Here is an 18,875-nt window from a genome sequence, read left to right as displayed (position 1 = left end):
TCGAAGTCGTGGATGAGTTCTAATATTTGAGTTATATGCTGAAAAACGATTGTTGCTACGAGAGAGGTATTCAGCAAAGATGCGCTAAATCTAATTCGGCGTTCACCTCAATGTCCAAGTGCCCGTGGTCGATCCCATCACCAACGAAGTCAAGCTGCGAGTCTACCTATCCACAGTGCACTCTATCATGATCTTCTGATCGAAGACTAGGGCAGCTTCGTAGTTGATGATGGAAAAGTTTGATTGCATGAAAAGAAAGCTGTATAGGCAGTTGTTGGTCTACTTTGGCCGGTGGTGTGCCTTAACGAAGAACTTTACTTAGAAGTGGATATGGTGTACTGGCGGACGGCACGTGAAAAACGTCAAAATCTTGCCCGGCCTTCTGAATTACTCACGGAAAACCGCCTTCGCTCCTTTGGTCACGTTATGAGGAGACCGTCCAATCGTCTTGTTCAAGTTGTCCTGAGAATATACCTGGAAGATTTCCCCTGGTCGTGAAAGGAAGTTCTGGACGGAGGTAGCGAAGGAAGATCTGAGAACACTTGGCGTAGACAGGGAGTTAAGTCGAGACGTAAAATTTTGCCGCTTATGGAACAGCGACGGACGGGTACATTCTATGCGAACTCTAGCTGAAGATCATACAGGATGGGCTAGGATATGTTCAAAGACGAGACAGCCGGCGAAGATGCGGATAGCCCAGTTAGGCTGTAACAATCGGGCGGTGATTGTTAAAGAATGAGACGCCGTGAACTTTCTTGGCCCAACAACTGTATGCCTTTGGCTCACCACTATCTACTTTCCAGCAATTGTATTCCCCTGCACGTTCGCCTTTTGCGGTTGGTACCTATGTCAACGGGTGCTCATATAGCGGCAAACAATAGACAAAGTGATCTGACGCAGACCCTACCAGTATGATGTTGACGTTCATATTCCTGTTATTGTCTGCAAATTGTAGCGGTATCAAAGGAATAACCGTGTATAATCAAGTTTTTCTATATTCTAAAGGTAGTACAGACACCTATGGGAAGAAAACTGTGAGAGCATCCATCAGTGCTGGAATCTCTAAACAGAGGAGAAGAAACAGCAGCTAAGGAAAACAAATTCGATTCTGAGCGAAGATTTCCAGATAATTTCGGTACTCGGTCACTCTTGATCAGAAGAGGAGGAGCGAGCGCCAAAAGAAGTCTAAAAGCCGGCTTTAGCCGGACGTTTAACCTGGTGCCATATAATAACACCTTTGAGTGTATGTGTGTGTATTTGCCTGGATGTCACAGAAGAAGCACTCAGGCAGGTTCCGAAGAAAGAATAGAGAACTTTACGGTACGGGGTTGGTGACACGACACCAGAGATTAAAACAAGAGGGATTATTGTTCACAAACATTGCCCAAACATTTCATACGGTTTCGTTGGAAAATAACTGAGAAACGTGAACCGTTTTTTAGACATGACAACTGGATGTCACTAATGTACCTCTCTGTATGCGCACTCGCTTGTAGTTACTCTGACCATATCTGCCGGATCCTTTCTTTAAAGAGTGCATACGTCTATATAGACAGCTGTTTTATTACTTGTTAGCTGTTTACATTATATTACTGTTATCTTTATCAGTATGATCATGGCATTCATGACATTTCACATTTGCATTATATATTAAAATTGAATCATGGCGTATATTTCTAAAAAAGCGAGTGAAGCTTTGTTTGTATCAAAAAATTACTTCTTGGGCAGAAATTTAGGGGAAGTGCTTGTGCTTTAATTTTTCACTGTTAGCGAAGAGTGCACAAGAAGAAGCGTTAAGTTGGCGTTAGCCGGATGACCTTCAGAGTGATTTGTTAATACAACAGCATTCTGTTTCTCACTTTTTTGATAATACTGTTCTGAAAGAAGTGTTAATCAATTTTCCTCCATTGAGATAAAGAGCGAAATTCGTAATTTGCCTGTAGAAATTGTCCTCCTGCAGGACAAGGCAGCGAGATCAGGAAATTAAAGCGAAGTCTTTGATGCACATTCTGTCAGCCGTTAATTATCTCGAGAGAAACCTTTCATTTCTAGTAATCTCAGTTTTTCTTCATTTAAGAAATCAGAAGCAGTCTGTTGGTCTATTGTAAACCTTTCAAGTAATTTAACACCAAGAAGGGTATCAGAGAGAAAAAGAGCCTAATAAAAAAAAACCTGTTTGCTGCAGTTGTAAATTGCCTATGCAGTTTTTGACTTCAACTTTCTTAAAAATCCGAAGTAAACTGGTATCAAATCCCAGTTATTCACAGTCCACAAAACGAATATGTTTTTTTTCTTATAGACATATCATCAGTTCAGAGTTAAATCGATTATATCTCTAATTATATCATTTACTACTACATAAATGCCTAATATGGTGGCTGCAACAATTTACTCTTTGGCATTGAATCCTATCTGAAAATAGAGATATTTGTCGATAAAGATCAGTGCAATAGTGTAGCAGCCTGCATTTCTGATTCTCGAAAAAAGACGAGGAAGATTTCGAAGAAAAAAGGATCAAAGAGATTGTCTAAATGGCATTACAGATACTTTTATTTATCTTGAAGATGAAAGTTGTAATAAAAAGTTAGATAAAATTTGTGTTACAACACCGTTACCCAACAAGTTGAAAAATGCGGAGCGGGTTTTTATAGTAACATCTTCCAGTTACCAGCAGGATTGTATAGAGCAAGTGTAGGACGCATCCCATCGTTCTCAAGCGATCCGAGCAGCGACTGCAGTTTGGATAAGGATTATAAAGCAAACAGAAAAAGGTGGACTTACTATGGTCCAAAAAATTCTACTGCTGTAAGTGTTTCATTTCATGATTGGGTCTCAGAAGTTGATAATTTTTTAATTTCTTATATTCTTTAGTATTTGACTGAATCACAATATCTTCGCAGTATTTCTCATGTGATACTCGTGAACAAGAGGCATGCAGTGATGTGAAAATGTAAAAAAATGTGAAAATTATTTTTTGTAGAACTTCAAGTTGTACTCGCATTGCTATTTCGCGGAGCTGAGAATGGCTTGGAGCAGTAGCAGGGAGAATATCAATTAAAAATGGATAGAAGAAAAGATACATAAGTCGCAGATACACGATGTCGTAGTTCCCCTCCACAAAGCGGTATCCATGGTTGTTTTTTGGTCGATCTCGAAAATATCGAAGATGTTATAAAATTCGCGCAGAGCAGTCCGGCAATGCAATATGTTGTTCTTGAATGCATCCTAATGCTCGTAATTGTAGAACAAGAACACAGCTTCGATAAGTGGTGGCAAATGTGGTCTTCTAAAGATAATTAAGGCTAGTCAATCAAAGCGGATTAACAACTGGTCGACCTCGCGGATGAGCTCTTTGAGTTGAGCTGAATGTTGATGAACACTGGCAGATGCAAGAATGATATAATGTAAAGATGCGTCTAAGCCTTTTCACCATTTAACTCAACCATTTGGCTCATTCACCTATCGTTTGTGCTCGACTCTTATTGCCTACGAACTCGAACTGCGAGTCTATTCAGAATACTTGCCCCGCACATTTTTCTTTTTTTCATGACGACATAATCGAAGAGTCGGGCAGCGCTTTCTATACGATGATAGTGAAATCGAGAAATCGGATATGGTATACTAGTGGATATTACTCGAAAGGAGACAACATCCTGTCTGTGCTTCTTTCGTCGCATTCCGAGAAAACCAGCAGATCGACTCGTTCCGCACGTCGTGATCAGTCTTCCATAACCAAGTCTTAAATAGTGGCCTCGTAGAAATTTAGTAATGAAATAGCGAGGGAGCACCAGAGGACATTCGGCACCGGCATGGGCAGTTTAGGAGAGATTTCAAGATTTGCTGAACAACACGGAACACCTACGACTTGATCCGTGTGAGATTTTGATGCTGGCCAAGATCGTTGAGCAGATCTATGTCCTAGGACTAAACACCACGACGAAGATACGAGCAATCCGCGTTGGTTGATAACATCCAAACCCCCCACCAAGTCAAGTTAATGAAATGTTAGTTAATGTTACGTTTTCTCATTTGCTGATTACGCAGAGATTTCACTAGCTTATGTGAGTGCTTGATATTGCTATTTGCGATTGAGGGAAAAGGTCTGCGTTCCATTCGTCTTTCCACTTTCTGAGGAAGGCATGTTGCCAACCTGAGGCAAACATGCAAGGAAGCAGACGCACGGAGGAGTAATAGAGATGAAAAGCAACGCGCGTAGCTGCCCCGAGTATGAAATAATTGCAACGTCTCATTTACCTTTTGCGACATGCACAGGAAGTTACCGCGATACGCGATACTGCATTGTGGCACAACAATTCTACGGCGTTAGACTCGTAGCACCCCATTTTTCGAGTTTCCTGACACACACACGTGACGGAATAAGCCCGTTATTAAATATCATGATAATCGGTAAAAATTTTAACAGTAGTATTGGGCCGTTCCAAACTTTTAATAGCCAGTACTGCTTATGAGGTTTCATGTATATATTATTTTTTTTTTTTTTTTTTTTTTTTTTTTTTTTTTTTTTATTAAATTAAAAAAAAAAGTTGGTGTGGGGGGGTTCACCAAAAAAAATAAAAAAAAAAAAAAAACCCCCCCCCCCCCCAAAAAAAAAAAAAAAAAAGGGGGGGGCGGCCCCCCCACCCCCAAAAAAAAAAAAAAAGGGGGGGGGGGGGGGCCCGGGGGGGTTTGTTTTTCCCCCGGCCCCAAAAAAAAAAAAAAGGGGGGGAGGGGGCCCCCCCGGCGGGGTTCCTCTGCCGCCGCCAAAAAAATATAAAATGGTGTAAAAGACCCGGGGTTGAAAGTGGTTTTTTTAATTTTTATTTAAAAAAAAAAAAATTTTTTTTTCCTCAATGGGGGGTTTTTTTTTTTTTTTTTTTTTTCCTCCTTTTTTTTTTTTCTTTTTCTTTTTCCCCCAATTTTTTTTCCTTTTCCAAAAACCCCTTTAAAGTTTTAAAATTTTAAAATTTTTTTTTTTTTTTTTGTGTAATTTTTTTTTTTTTTTTAATTTTTTTTTTATTTTTTTTTTTTTCAAATAATTTTTTTTTTTATTTTTGGGGGGAAAAAAAAAAAAAAAAATTTTTTTTTTTTTTTTTATTTTTTATTTTTAATAAAAAATTTTTTTGTGTTTTTTTGTGTTTTTTTTTGTGTTTTTTAAATTAAAAAAAAAGGAATGAAAAAAAAAAAAAAAATTTTTTTCTTTTTTTTTTTATTTTAAAAAAAAAAAAAAAATATTTTGTTAATCAATTTACAAAAAAAACAAATTTTTTTTTTTTTTTCTTTTTTTAAGGGGGAGGACACCAAAAAAAATTTAGACCCGTTTTCCGGACGTTCAGACTGGTATTCAATAACGTGTGATTGCAGATGTCTGACGATAAATATTGGAATGATAAGTATCCAGCAAACACTTGCGCCGATCTTCCACGTACCACTGTGGGTCTACTAAACCACTACGTGGATATACCAGCCTTCGTTCGTCGTCCTATTATTTGCACATACGGTTTGTGTTAAATGATATGAAAAAGTCAGATATCATGAAAACAGCTTGCCTATACCGCTGAGGTTCGATAGAAATAGTCGTAAGACATTAATTCAGTTGCTACAACCGTTATCAGTTTATCTGTTCATTATTTGTTTTGTGGAAATAAATTATGGGAGGCTGCAGATATTTCTTAGCTGGTGCCCAAGAATGTCATTATCATCATATCCTATCCTGCATGACTTTCTCTTTGCTGTTTGTTGCTAAAATCTTTCTTTTCCTAAAAAGGACTCAATTCCTCTTTGATTGGTCATGGGTGGTAACTTTGTGAAGAAGAGTTTGTTGCAAACATTATTTGAAGAAAAGTCTGAAAGCTGAGAAAAAGCTATACAGTAGCTGAAACTATACCGTAGCAATGGTCCTGTACGAATCTCTTCGAAAAAAATGAAACCCTGTTCTGCAACAATTACAATTTGATACAATTCCTGCAGGTGCAGGAATTGTATCAAATTGTAATTGTTGCATAATCTCTCGGAGTAGTACACTTTCTGTGGGTCCGTCTAATGAAGTAAACTATTTGACATCTGAAGAAAATATGACTGACGAAGTGTTGGAATGTCTTCTAATAGACGTTTTGATTCTTAAATTTTGAATCAGCCAGAAATGATGAACAATGGTGGTTGCTTAATATCCTTGAAACCGTTTCATTTGGTATTTCGACAACAATTCTCTGTTAACTAAAGGAGGAAGTGTCTAGTTGTTAGAAAAGAAAACAAGAATATTCCAAAAACTACAAGAATACCTGGAATTCCGCCTTTTTGAAATATTTGAAATTCTTCTAATTTTACGAATTTTAGGCAACCCCCCAGATCTACCACCACTTAGACCAGATGATCAATGCAACAGTGCCGCTCATTTTGATCATAACAAACAACGATGCGTTTGTAATGATCCCAGTGCCGATGGTAGAATTAAAGACCCCGAAAAATATGGAAAATTCCCTGAGGTTTGGTCATTCCACAGAAGTTTAACTCTTGAATTGGAGGTTGAGTTGTGTTGTCGATCATGATCGATGATCCTAATGATTTTGAGGGAGTCGTTTGTATTGATTGCACTAGTACAACGATCACAAGATCAATCATGTTCGTTCTTGATAACACTGGCAGTGTGGGACATGACGGTTGGGCGCAGGTGGGTTTGGATTTCGAGGCTCTGTTCCTTTTGAAAGCAAATTATGAATGAAATAGCTAAAACACCATTTTTTTGCTTTCTCGACAAAAAGTGAAGTATGCACTTTCTATATATGGACGTTCATACTAAGTTATCATCAATTTGCCGAATTTGCTCGTCCTGAAGTGTGAATATTGGAGAAATTCGGTTAAGGAAAACATTGGTTTCGTCTACAAAGATAAAATCGCTAACTACCTTTTAAAGGTAGCGTCAAGAAACGAACGAACAAAATCTCCTCAAAACATAGTTTAGATAGCTTATGTGAGCATGGGCCGCTCGGTTCCCAATAATCATAATAAAAAGTAGCGTGGGAGCGAGGTTTGTTAATAAGCGCACGTGAGAACGCTCCCGCTTGTACATACTCCGGTCTCCAGTACCTGCGTAATCATTGCTTCAATTCGAATAGCCTGGTGAAAGGAAGAGATCTCATTGATCTTCGACCGCTGGCACGTGGATGCGTCGCGTGCACAAGAGTGGTGCGTTGCGACTTACTTCATAGGAACGAATACCGTTTTCCATGCCGCTTTTAGACTGTTACACAAAACTGACACTCCTGACTCCATATTTTACAAGGAGCTTCAATTTCGTGATACGCTTCCTCCAAATAGCGTTTAGATTTATTCCTTATTCGTAGGAGCAAAAGTTCAGGATTTCCAATGGAAACATAATACAGGAAAACTTACAATACACTCTGCATTCCTTAAAGGTATCACTCCACGAATATGAGGTGGAACGGATTTCAGGTGGAGTATTCGTTTACGGGATAGTAGACTAAGATAATGATAGTGATTAAGTCCATTTCTTCCTTATTGCCGTAAAAACGGCCCGGAAGATACGGCTTCGGGAGTACTATTTTCTACAAGGAGTTCGATTGGAGCGCGCCAACCTTGTGCACGCGCCGTATCTTCCGGGCCATTTTCTACGGCAATTAGGAAGAAATGGACAGAATCTTCAATCTTACCCCCAAATATTTCAGTAGATGTGTTCTGCCTCTTATCGTCTCACTTCGCTTCCCTTTTAACCCTAAGAAAATGAAGGTTGAGATGTCTAGCAGTGCCAATTTCTAAAAAAAACGAAGACGTGACATCAAGGGATTGTTGCAGAGGTCACGAACATGTAGACACGTGTACATATAATGAGTTTTTCTTTACGCTGCTTCGAGTCTTCGTAGTAAATCTCACTGCACTGGAGTGCTTTTGCATTTCTTCCAAGGACTGATAAGTATTCTAGCAAGTAAGTAAATAAGTAGGCATTAAGGAATAAGCATATCCACTCTAGTATACAGCACGAAGCCGGTATTGTGTAGTGTCACATAACTTTGCACTTGTACTTGCGATTTTAAACTTGAACCTCTCTAGTCAAAAAATTAGTGGTTTGAGGACAGCGAAGATTAAGGTGGTACAATATTTGTAACGATGACTCCATATACATTTCAGCAGAAAAATTTCATGCGAAAAGTGGCGGAGTCGATCAAAAATGTCCGAATGGGACTAGTTATTATCGCTGGAGATCCTAATATAGAAATTGAAATTGATTACTATAAGAAGAATGAAGAAAAAGTCTGGTGAGTTGCAAAACAGTTCGTTGCTCTTACAGATATCCACGACTTTGAAACATTTTTAGTTTCATGAGTATTTGGTTAGGAGCAGGTAGTGAGCTTTTCTTTTAAAATTACAGAACAAATAAAAGTAATGGGAAAAATAAAAGAAATAGGAAAAACAATAATAGGAAAATAATAGGATAAAAAATGTGAGTCAGGTATGAAGACGAACTATGAAGACGCTGACGCTGAGTTAGATGTTGTATATGGGTCAAAAATAATGCTTCAAAATATCGCCCGCTATTTTCGCTATTTTTCTTCGCGCTTCAAAAATGGGAATTTCACATCGAAAACGGACCAGCGGTATGCGAATTTCGCCAGTTAAAAGAATATTCAAGGGGGTAGTGGCGCACTCGACAGGAGATCCACTGTGACGTCACCGTCGATGGTTTGAAAGCGTTCTAATCCTAACCGAGCTTTTCATTCCTACTGGTCGATAAAGTGCTACCAAACTCGTCTGGAAGGATGAAAAGACTGACTTGATACATTGAGTACACCCCACACGTCTTGCTGAGATCAGAAAGTTGTTTATGAATCAAAAAGATTCAGAGTTGAAGTCGAGAACGTTGGCGCATCCAAAACGGATTGATATCCTTGAAGATTTTATTCTTTTTTACTCTAAAAAGAATTTCATCCTGTTTCCTCTTCAGAAACGGAAAAATTACTGCAGCTTATCAATACTGTATTGCACTTCCTATCGTTTCCCAGGTCTTATACACATCATCCATCTATCACTGGACATCATAAAGTTTCCCTGCTCTACATTGTTCTTCCCAGTCCTTGACATTTCTAAACATGATTTTCTCTAAATATTTTAATGGTTTATTCGATGGGCTTCATACACACCACAAATTTCACAATCTGCTTCGGCCGTTTCGGCATTTTCATTAAAAGCAAGTGGTATAAGGTGTCGAAAATGCTCTATTTTGTTCTTTTGACGCCCCTTTTCAATAATCTAGAGGCGTAAGAATCAGTGAGAATTGAAAAAAAACTCTACGTTGTTGTACGGAAGAGGTCCTTCATCAATCCACATATAACAGATTGTAAAGAGATAAAAGTGTACTCCGCTGACCAGTCGATCAATCCCTCTTATATGTGCCAAGAAGTTCGACTTCAATTCGGATTCGTTTGAGGGTTAGGTTTAACCTGAACAATCAGTTGCGGTGCTGACAAATGTACCAAATCAGTGCTTTTATCCTCTTAGACAACTCGATCACCAATTTATCGGCCTCGGAGGGATGAGGAACTTCAAGACGGTTATAGTCGCAGCCTAACTTGCTGCCACCCATTTTGCCAGTATTTTCCATATCTAAGCGCATTTCTTGGTAATTTTTGGTTCTCAACTCAATATGGTATTATATTATGATATTATATTAACTCGTGATTATATGTTTGAAAAAACTAGACTATAAAGCAGTGGTATTGAAATGAACTGCTGTAGCGCAGTCGATAAGAGGTTAGGCTGTCTGCATGATCGATATGGTTGGTTCGAATCCGCCCCAGTGCTCACCAAGTCTCTCTCCGGGGTCGATAAATTCATACCTACTTGCCTAGCAGGGTAGAAACACTGAATTGACACATCGGATAGCCCCGCAAGTCATTGTAATAGGCTAGTTAGATGTTCGCAATCTTTAAACGGTGCTGAGTTGAAGTGAATGTGGTGGAGCATCCGAAGCAGGTTGATTAACTCCAGAGACATCATCCCTTGATCCTTTAATCAGCTTGTCCTGGCCAAAACTTAAATAATTGCTTATGTGCCGCTGCAGCGATGGTACTAGCAAGGATCCCCCTAGATCCTGACCGCTACGCCTCAGAGTACCTCTTCGAGCGCACCCGCTTATCCAACTACATCTAGCTTCATATCATATTGACTCTACTACTACATTGATGATTCGAAAACAATTTCAGGAATTTTATTAAACACAAAAGATGGGGAAACAGATGGACTGGCATTGGACCGGCACTTCGTCTTGCGCGCCTAAGTCTTGAGGTTCTTTTATATCCTTTTATTGCTTTTGTTTACGAGAGTATTAAACTTCTCTTTTAACTAAGCTAATAATAACAGCATCACCGGAGTGTTACAACGTGCTCCTAACCATTCCAGTAGTCTTTTCTCCATCACAATACTGACTACGCAACTTGCATGCTATCCTCTATTACCAGTTTTCACTACTATTCCAGAGAAAGACGGGTGTAGCGTAATTGGCGACAGGAAGGGTTGTGACTGCACATTCGTTACTTTAGTACTTTAATAAGCAGTAGGTCAACCAAGTCTTTCATCTTTTTTGCGACAATAAGTTGGTACCAGTCGTGTCTGATTAGACGGAAACGCTGACTCTGTACATCGGCCAATCTCCGTAAGACTTGGAAAAGCGAAGCACGCGTTTATAGAACTCAAAAGATTCTGAATTAAAGTCGTAAAAGTTGGCGCCAGAAGGACTGATTAACACAGACAATTTGTCTCTCACCCTCTTTGCAGAGAAACCAGAAAGATGTCAAACTCAAAGTAGAGGGCCCTCTAATATTCCACTAGAATTGTTTGGACGCGTAGTTAATAGTATGAAAATAGTTACGAAAATATGATTGATGTGGCGTAGCACTACATCATCGATTTTTCGAAGATGATGATCTCGTAGACTATTTTTACAAAAAGATAAATGGGAGACATGTTCAGGAATAACGTACATTTCATTGTGCCGTGATATCATTTTTGTTACGAAAATATTCACACAGCAGTCATGATCACGCTATATAATAACGGGCTTATTCTGTCACGTGTGTGTATATGTATGTGTATGTGTATGTGTGTGTGTGTCACGAAAATACTCCATAATGATGCAGAAGTCTGCACCGCTGAGGTGTCGAACTATCGCCGTGCACCTGATAGATGAGCACTCTACCTTTTGACCATTGTCCGAAGTTATGTAGTCATGTATGTCGTCTTTGATAAGGCAAGTTAGTTTCTCTCATATGTTAGTGAGGGTAAATTAACTTTTATGTGAGTGTAAACTTCCAAATTGCCAAGCTATCATGCTGTGCAATAACGGGCTTATCCTGTCACGTATGTGCATCTGCGTATGTGTGCGTCTCAGTCAGAAAATTCCAGAAAGGGAGATGCGGTGCCCAGGTGCGCTGGGGCCTCAACGCGGTAAGATTGGGTGAGACGGGTACTACGGCCCCGAAGTCAGATAGCTGTAAATGGGGTAGGACGGGTCCCACGGGGTTGAAATGGTGCGCCGGTGCCAGAAAGCTATAGAGCAGGGAGAGACGGGTTTCCGGATTCGATTTTTTTGGATTGGTGCGCGGGAGCCCCAAGGCGGTAGAATGGGTTTCTATGACTCGTTCACATATCTATTTCCAAGCATATTTCCCTGATGCTGCTAACATCCTTTCTTCAAAAACAGGAAACACACGTGCGAACGGCTGATCAAATACAATACATTGTAGTCAATGGTTTACGGAATCTGACGTTGGAACGTTAGTTTTATCATTACAATAGTGATATTCAATGTCATTTCATGTTATCATGTCATTCTTTGCTGATAGTTGAGAACAGAGGTCTTAAATTTTGGAGGTTTGAGAGAAACATAGATATAAAATCAAGTTTGATTGCTCTCAAAATGTAGGACTGACGCGCTAAGGGAAAACCATAAAATCTTACATCTGTGCTTAAATTTTCGGGTAAAACAAATTGAAGAGAGCGTTGATAGGAAAAAGAAATTTTAGTTTTACAAAAAATGTCGCTACTGTTATTTCTTATCGATCGGTGAAGACGGGCGAAGCGAACACCAAAAAAAGAATGTGGTCCGGCAGTGTCACGTGTGTGTGTGTGTGTTTGTGTCTGTGTCTGTGTATGTGTGTGTCACGAAATTCGAAAAGGGGAAAAGGTCTACCGTCGCCAGATGTTTATAAAATGGGGTACGACGGGCTGCACAACGTCGAATTCCTGTGTCATGGTGTAGAAGATTCGCGCTGTAATTTCATGTGCATGTCTGGTAATTTATAATTAAAAAGAGAAGGAAAGCGTTGTTAAAAAAAACACAAAACTAATTTTGCAGAAAATGCCACTGCTATTAACTTTCATCGATCATTGAAGGGGAGTTACGAGGAGCTACGAGTCTGAAGTCCGCCTTTAGCAGGACATTCAGTCTGGCAACAAAAATAGCCACACAATTAATTTTGCTGTCATGCTACCACCACATTCTCATACTCATCTAATTCTTGTACCTATGTTCGTAGTTTTTCTTGAAATCTCATGTTCTATTAGCAATAGAGGAAAATCACAGAGCAATCCAGTGCTATAACTTAGTGGTTCATTACTTCGAGAAAGGACAATTATAAGTCTACTAGTCTGAAGGTTCGGTACAACCGAATTTCACACTTTCAGCGGTGTTCGCTTCGCACAGCATCACTGACCAGTCAAAACTGATGGTGGTAGCATTTTTTGTAAAATTAGAAGTGGGTTTTCCTAGCAACGTTTTTTAAATAAATTTATGTTCATTTCATAGCTTTCTTTCTAAACGCGTCACTTCTACATAACGAGAATATTCAACGTTCAGCTTCAAACGCTCCTTCGATATCAATATAGTATAAACATAATTTGAAAGTATTTTTCGAAGTATGGGTTTTCTTTCGCTTTTTCCCTAACAGCTATCACAGAATGATGTTTAACATAAAATAAGGTGAACGATATCACTTTAGAGATAGAGATAACGTTTCACATCCGATCATGCAAATTGATGTGAATTGATCGTTCCTATGTAAGCAGCCGCTTCCATTCGTGTTTCCACTTTCTAAAGAAGGCATGTTATCTATCTGAGGCAAACATGCAAGGGAACAGACGCGCGGAGGAGTCATAAAGGTGAAAAGGAACGCGGGCAGTGGCCACGGCTATGAAACGGTTGCAACGTCCCATTTACCTTTGCGCACACGAAGTTACTGCGCCATAACACTGCACTATGGCACAACAATTCAACCCCGTTGACGCACACACCACACACACAGAGTTAGACATGCTCACACACGTAAAAAACTAAGCCCGTTATTATTGAGCATGATCATGAACTTCAAAGAGACAAAAGGTGATAACTGGAAATCCGAAAAACAAAAACATTTCCTATCCCTCAGAGATATTGGAGTGGAATAAATGAAGATAAATAGGTGTAGCAGTAGGAGCTCTCAAAACTTATTTACTTCGAGTGTTTTGCGTTTTTCGCATTACCAGCGTCAAAAATAAGCAAACAAAAACATCTAGCCAGAGAAATGTGCATTTAGCTTCGCTCAGAAAAGTATTAATAGGTCAAATAGTCCTACATTCTAGACAACTGAGAAGCGTTCTACTGCCAAACGCAGTCGAACTAAATTCTGAGAGTTTCCTCTTGTTTTCATTGGCGGTCGTAGGGGTTCAATCACGTATACTGTTGTGGCCGATGCGGAAAGGATGAAGCTGTCCATCGTCTAGCATATTTTCGACCACACGGTTACTGTTTTCCACCTTGGCGTTCGTGCCAAATCTTACAATAGCCGCTTTGCACCTCGTTATCTTGGTGACCCCCCAAACGCATTAAGTTCGTAAGTCTATGTTGTAATCTTCAACGATTTTCGTGGGAACTTGGAGCACTTACGTTCTGCAGTTTCTCAGCTCTCAAGAGTGCAAAGGTGTATGTAGGCGACGTTCAGTCTATTTCTTCTCCACCTGAAGAACGTAGTAATCTTTCTTTGCAAGTGCATTTAGCATGATTGTTTATCACAGTGTTCCATGTTTCTGGGATTGTTACATTTCACTGGGACCAGAAACTGACGCAGCGACTCAGAATACAACACAACAACGGCTTTGACATCAGTAAAAGAATTGAACAGTTTTTGCTTCAGGGAATGCTGGAGGTTTCGGAATGGAAAATGATCCTCCATTCATCCTATTCACCTGATCTCGCCTCATAAGAGATAACTTAAGAGAGTACCGCTTGTTACCGCTTAAGAGAGTCTTCAAATCTGCTGCTTAATTGTTCTTAGGGTCTCAACCCCCAGTTGGGAAACCCAGGGAATTGTGATAGTTTCGGAATGTGGAAAAGCGAGAACAAATCCGCCATCGACGGATTAGTCAAAAAGTATCTTCCCCGCGAGTCAGTAAATGATGACTTTATGATCGTCGAAGCCACGCCAACACCAGAGGAAAAGAAGGACAAGAAACCTGCTACCAACCTTTTCGCGACACACCTTCCCTCTGCCTTCACCGCATTCGACTTGTCAGGAGCAAAACTGGGAGAAACTCTGCCAAGTTACTATCAGCCGGTGTGATAGAATCCACCAGGAAATTCACATCAATGAACCTTCCACCCTCCCAACTGGACAACGGCACAAACTTCTTCATTACGTTCGTCCAACCCGGATGCATTTAAGAGGTCCCCATCTGCAAAAGATCTCTTATTTCGGTCCGCATCTGCAGAAGAGCTTAGAGCTAGCTGTCACAAGCTGCTCCTATCGCCGATGTGAGAAGGGCAAATGGACGTATTCGACTTTGATTTGACTTCTCGACAAGACTCAAAAACGGCGCAATTACATCGATACCTGCTCCACTTTGCGGCGGATGTCGTTACCAAGCTCACTGGAGGAACCATCTTCTTCTAAATCGTTCACATAAATGTGTACCGTTTTAGATCTTTTAGAGTTAACGATGATGATTATGGAGACGATGATCAATTTGGATCTTCCAGCTGATCACCGGCTCCATAATCTCTGGACTCAACGGAGCTGCTGTCTGCCTCGACAATGTCATTGTCACCGGTCGCACTTTTTTCGAGTATTATTTGGAGGCTTTCTTGAAGGTATCGTATAGTGCTTCAGTCTCCACTTTGACAAATGCAACTTCGTAATTACGCATAACCTACCTCCGAAATGGCTTCGCCACAGTTGTAGTTTTGAGTTCGATAAACGGGCAAATCATTACATTTGAAAAACTAGTGATATAATGCAAGAGATTCCATCTAAAGCTAGTATACAAGTATAGCAGTCAACAACAGTCTTGCTCATATGTGAACTCACGGAAAACGTTGAAAAAGATACCGCTGCTTAGAAGTAGCTGAAATATTTGCTTCACAAACACGATTGAACTATGCCGAAGAGTCTCTAGGAGGCTCTCTGCTCAAGTCTATGCGAAAAGCCCAAGAATCTCTTGGAGCATTTCTCCCGCCGCCTGTTTTTGTAAGTTTCCATAAATTCTCATGAATAATGTTTATGAATTTTCACAAATCGTAGTGGGTGTGTTCTGTTTAACGTCGAAACAGCAGTGCTAGTTATTGTTTGTTTATCGGGTCTCTTAAGACTTAAGACTCTTAAGGTCTATCGGTGCAAGTTATTTTTAGTGGCTTTTCTCATAGCCACTAAAAATAACTTGCACCCTATATTTGTGCTAACGTCCGTCGGCTTTTCCATTCAACTGGTTGAAGATGGTTCATCCTCGAATCACTATATACGCAAAGAAGCCTAAAAAACATGTTTGTGCGTAGAGAAACATTACGGATAGCCACTGCATTGGATGCACCTTTCAGACTAGTGCGCAGCTCAAGTTCACATATTTTTGAAAAGACGAAAAAGAAGCGTATGGAAGAAAAATCGTATTTCTAAAATTGAAATTGAGTGGGAGACTGCGAACAAATGCTTTTTTGGAGTAGCAAAGAGAGAGGGGTCTTTAGGAAATGACATTACTTATTAGTAAATTAGCAGACTGCATTCTGAAAATTGTGGAGGAGGTATGTAAGAGTCACAGAAGTTCCTGCCAAGCTCAACCCCATTTTATTGCATGTCATCACCTTTGCTAACCAACAATGTCACCTTCACACATATTTCTGAAAGTAACCTTTCATGTTGTATGTAAGACATTAGATGAACATTTGTAGGCGTCGAATGCACATCTTTTTAACAGCAGAAGAAGTATTTCCAGGAAAAATTATGCTTAATGAAACCGTGCCATGTAACGGTAAAATGCAAAAGCGGTCATAATCTTCCTACTCCCTGTTGAAGTTGGAAACACTCGCATTCAAATCAAAACGAAATCGTACACATAACTTTGGCCAGGGCAAAGTCCACGAACCCCGCCAAAAAGCAACAAATACGTTGGAGCTGAGGACGACCTAACACGCTGCTACGCTACCTTCCACACAGCAATTCAAGAACATTTACATGTGATTGTTACGCTGTCAGGCGTCCTTACCGTAACTGTCAGTCATAGACGCGAGGTTTTGAATGGGGCGTACCTATAGTCGTGCAACATGACCGTGATCAATACAAATCCGTTGGATAGGACGTACAGCTATGCAATGTGGTTGTAGTCAATGAAGATCATTCTTTTAACTGTTGTAGGTCATCAGGAGATCGGTACCTACATGAAGCCACACCTATTTTCCTCCTTCAATTCTGGCTGTTCTTCTCTTAGGGCATCGTTTTGCCTTTAAAACGGTCTTAACATGGCGGTTTCACCTAACGTTTTTTGCCCGCAAGTATGGGAATGTGCCCGGTTAAGCCATGTCCACCGACACGCAATGCAGCTGCACACCCGTCTTTCTCTGACTGTGTGAGTATTTCCTGTAGGGCGATGAGGCGAGGGTTTGAAAGCGTAGGTCGATTATGGCTTTGATTTTTCGGGTTCTGACAAAGCCGACAGCCCCTGAATCTTAGCTTTTGGTAAACATCAACAGCGATCTTAGACCCAACATAAGCAAATGTTTAAAAGTACTAGTTTTGAAGAAGATGTGCGATCAATCACCCTTGTAACTTCTATTCTTTAAAGTGAAGGCGCGGTAAGATATATCTAGAGCTACTTTCGATGCAAGGCTTAATCCTTATTTATTATTATTTTTATTTCAAAACCTACTCTTTTAAAACAGTGTTCAGCGTGAAAAAACAGATGAGCGGATCATTGTAATAATTTCCGATGGAGATGGAGACAACTGTCCTTGGGACGACTACCACGAGAAATGCCCTCGTCATGTGCAGGAAAATTTGCAAAAATATTCCCAGGCTAAAGAAGCAGCCTTGGTATGTAGATGAGATCTCTTAGAAGAGCAGACGTTATCACAACGAGTAAATTTGAGTGGCAAATATTGAGAAATGTCTAATTTCTCCATCTGATATTCTTAAATTTATTTTTTGTGCAGAATCAACCTTTTCTATCAATCTACTTTTAACTTAAGAAATGCAGCTCTGAGCAATAAAGCCCTAAGTCTTTCTCGGCTTATGAGGATTCAATCTTCAGAGCTCTAAATAAATAGAAAAAATTGCTCTCTCACCACCTTTGCATAGTACCATACTCGTTACACCCACAGTGTTGACTTAACAAATATCGGTTACCAGACGATTTGCCCAATTTATGGTAGAGAGCATAATAAAGAAGGGGGAGGGGGGGGGGGACGGGTATGGAGCAATTGGTTAGTAGTCCGCTGTGGCCGCACGTCGATGAGTCGAAACAAACCGATAAGTATAGGTTCCAAAACCTCAACGATTACGAACTGGAGTGAATTGTGTTTGCGCATCCCCAGTGGATTGAAACGCCAATGACTTTATCCTTTGACTTTAACGTAACAAAGTTCTCAACACTATGAATGTAAAAAAAAGTTGTCTCTTTGGTGAAATTGCCTCATCAACTTATAGGTGGTGGTTCTCTTTTTCACTGTGGTATTTGAAATCTACGTTTCCTATTCCTGGAAAGAACCCAGTATCAAAGATTTCCCCTTAGGTTCTATCTTGAAACGTGTTAAAACAAGAATAATGATTTCTCAGTATCTCCTGAAAGTATACTGTAAATACAACCAGTTATAACTATCGCTTCACGTTCACGACATAGTCTCTCAAATATCATTCCAAATCCGACGAGAGCAATGTGAAAAGAGCAGTTTACTGTCGGAGTTACGCGATCCTTAAATCTGCATTCCGGTCCCAGTAGTCTTAACTGACACCTCTTTCTTGATGATGCTCACCTCATTATCATTTCTTCCTCTCACAACCCGCAACGACATCTTTAAAAAAAGTGAGCCAGATTCCTCAGTCATATCCACCTAACTCATAGTTCCGATCTGTTGTGGGATCACAACAGCCACCATTGGTGGGTGATGTGTTCGCAGCTCCGTCTCTACGCCGAAAGTGTTTTGCATTCCATCGCTATTTTTGTCCGTCCATCTTAGTTCTTTTTTATTCAAAACGAGATCGGTCTTCCCGTGATTAGTTCTCAGAGAATTCACTCGTATCTTGAAAACGTGACACAGATTACCTTTAATCTGGAACTGGCATGTTGCAATGGGATAACGACGAGTACTTTATACTCCTATCTCGCAACAGATTTTCATCATATACTACGTCTTCTTTCTGTTTACTACGTTTCTTTCTGTTTTTCTGTTTTCTGGTCCTTCTCTGCTCTCTGCTTTGTTTCATTGAACATGATACATTTCACTGATTCTTCTTCAAAATACACCGATGTCGATAAGTTGAGAGGAGCCTTTCATCGAAATTTGTTCCCCTTTCCTGCTCCTAGAACTGCTGTAAAAATCAGAGCGGCTGTAGTGCAGTCGGTAACTGATT

At 40.0% G+C, this 18,875-nt stretch overlaps 1 protein-coding gene across 1 annotated transcript in view; it reads left to right on the top strand.

Moving 5' to 3' along the window:
• RB195_011602 (uncharacterized protein) overlaps positions 1 to 18,875 on the top strand; it is a gene marked incomplete at both ends in the record, with an annotated part of 51,920 nt that overhangs the window by 31,451 nt on the left and 1,594 nt on the right. The window contains 7 exons of the mRNA XM_064193096.1: positions 2,665 to 2,805; positions 5,362 to 5,497; positions 6,334 to 6,482; positions 6,569 to 6,667; positions 8,143 to 8,270; positions 10,215 to 10,296; positions 17,196 to 17,339. Of these exons, the coding sequence (XP_064050679.1) occupies positions 2,665 to 2,805; positions 5,362 to 5,497; positions 6,334 to 6,482; positions 6,569 to 6,667; positions 8,143 to 8,270; positions 10,215 to 10,296; positions 17,196 to 17,339 (879 nt within the window). The remainder of the gene's footprint in view (positions 1 to 2,664; positions 2,806 to 5,361; positions 5,498 to 6,333; positions 6,483 to 6,568; positions 6,668 to 8,142; positions 8,271 to 10,214; positions 10,297 to 17,195; positions 17,340 to 18,875) is intronic.

The sequence above is a fragment of the Necator americanus genome, chromosome III (assembly GCF_031761385.1).
Source record: "Necator americanus strain Aroian chromosome III, whole genome shotgun sequence".
NCBI lineage: Eukaryota > Metazoa > Nematoda > Chromadorea > Rhabditida > Ancylostomatidae > Necator > Necator americanus.
The sequence above is the reverse complement of the archived record's forward strand: the minus strand, read 5'-3'. Positions and strand labels throughout refer to the sequence as shown.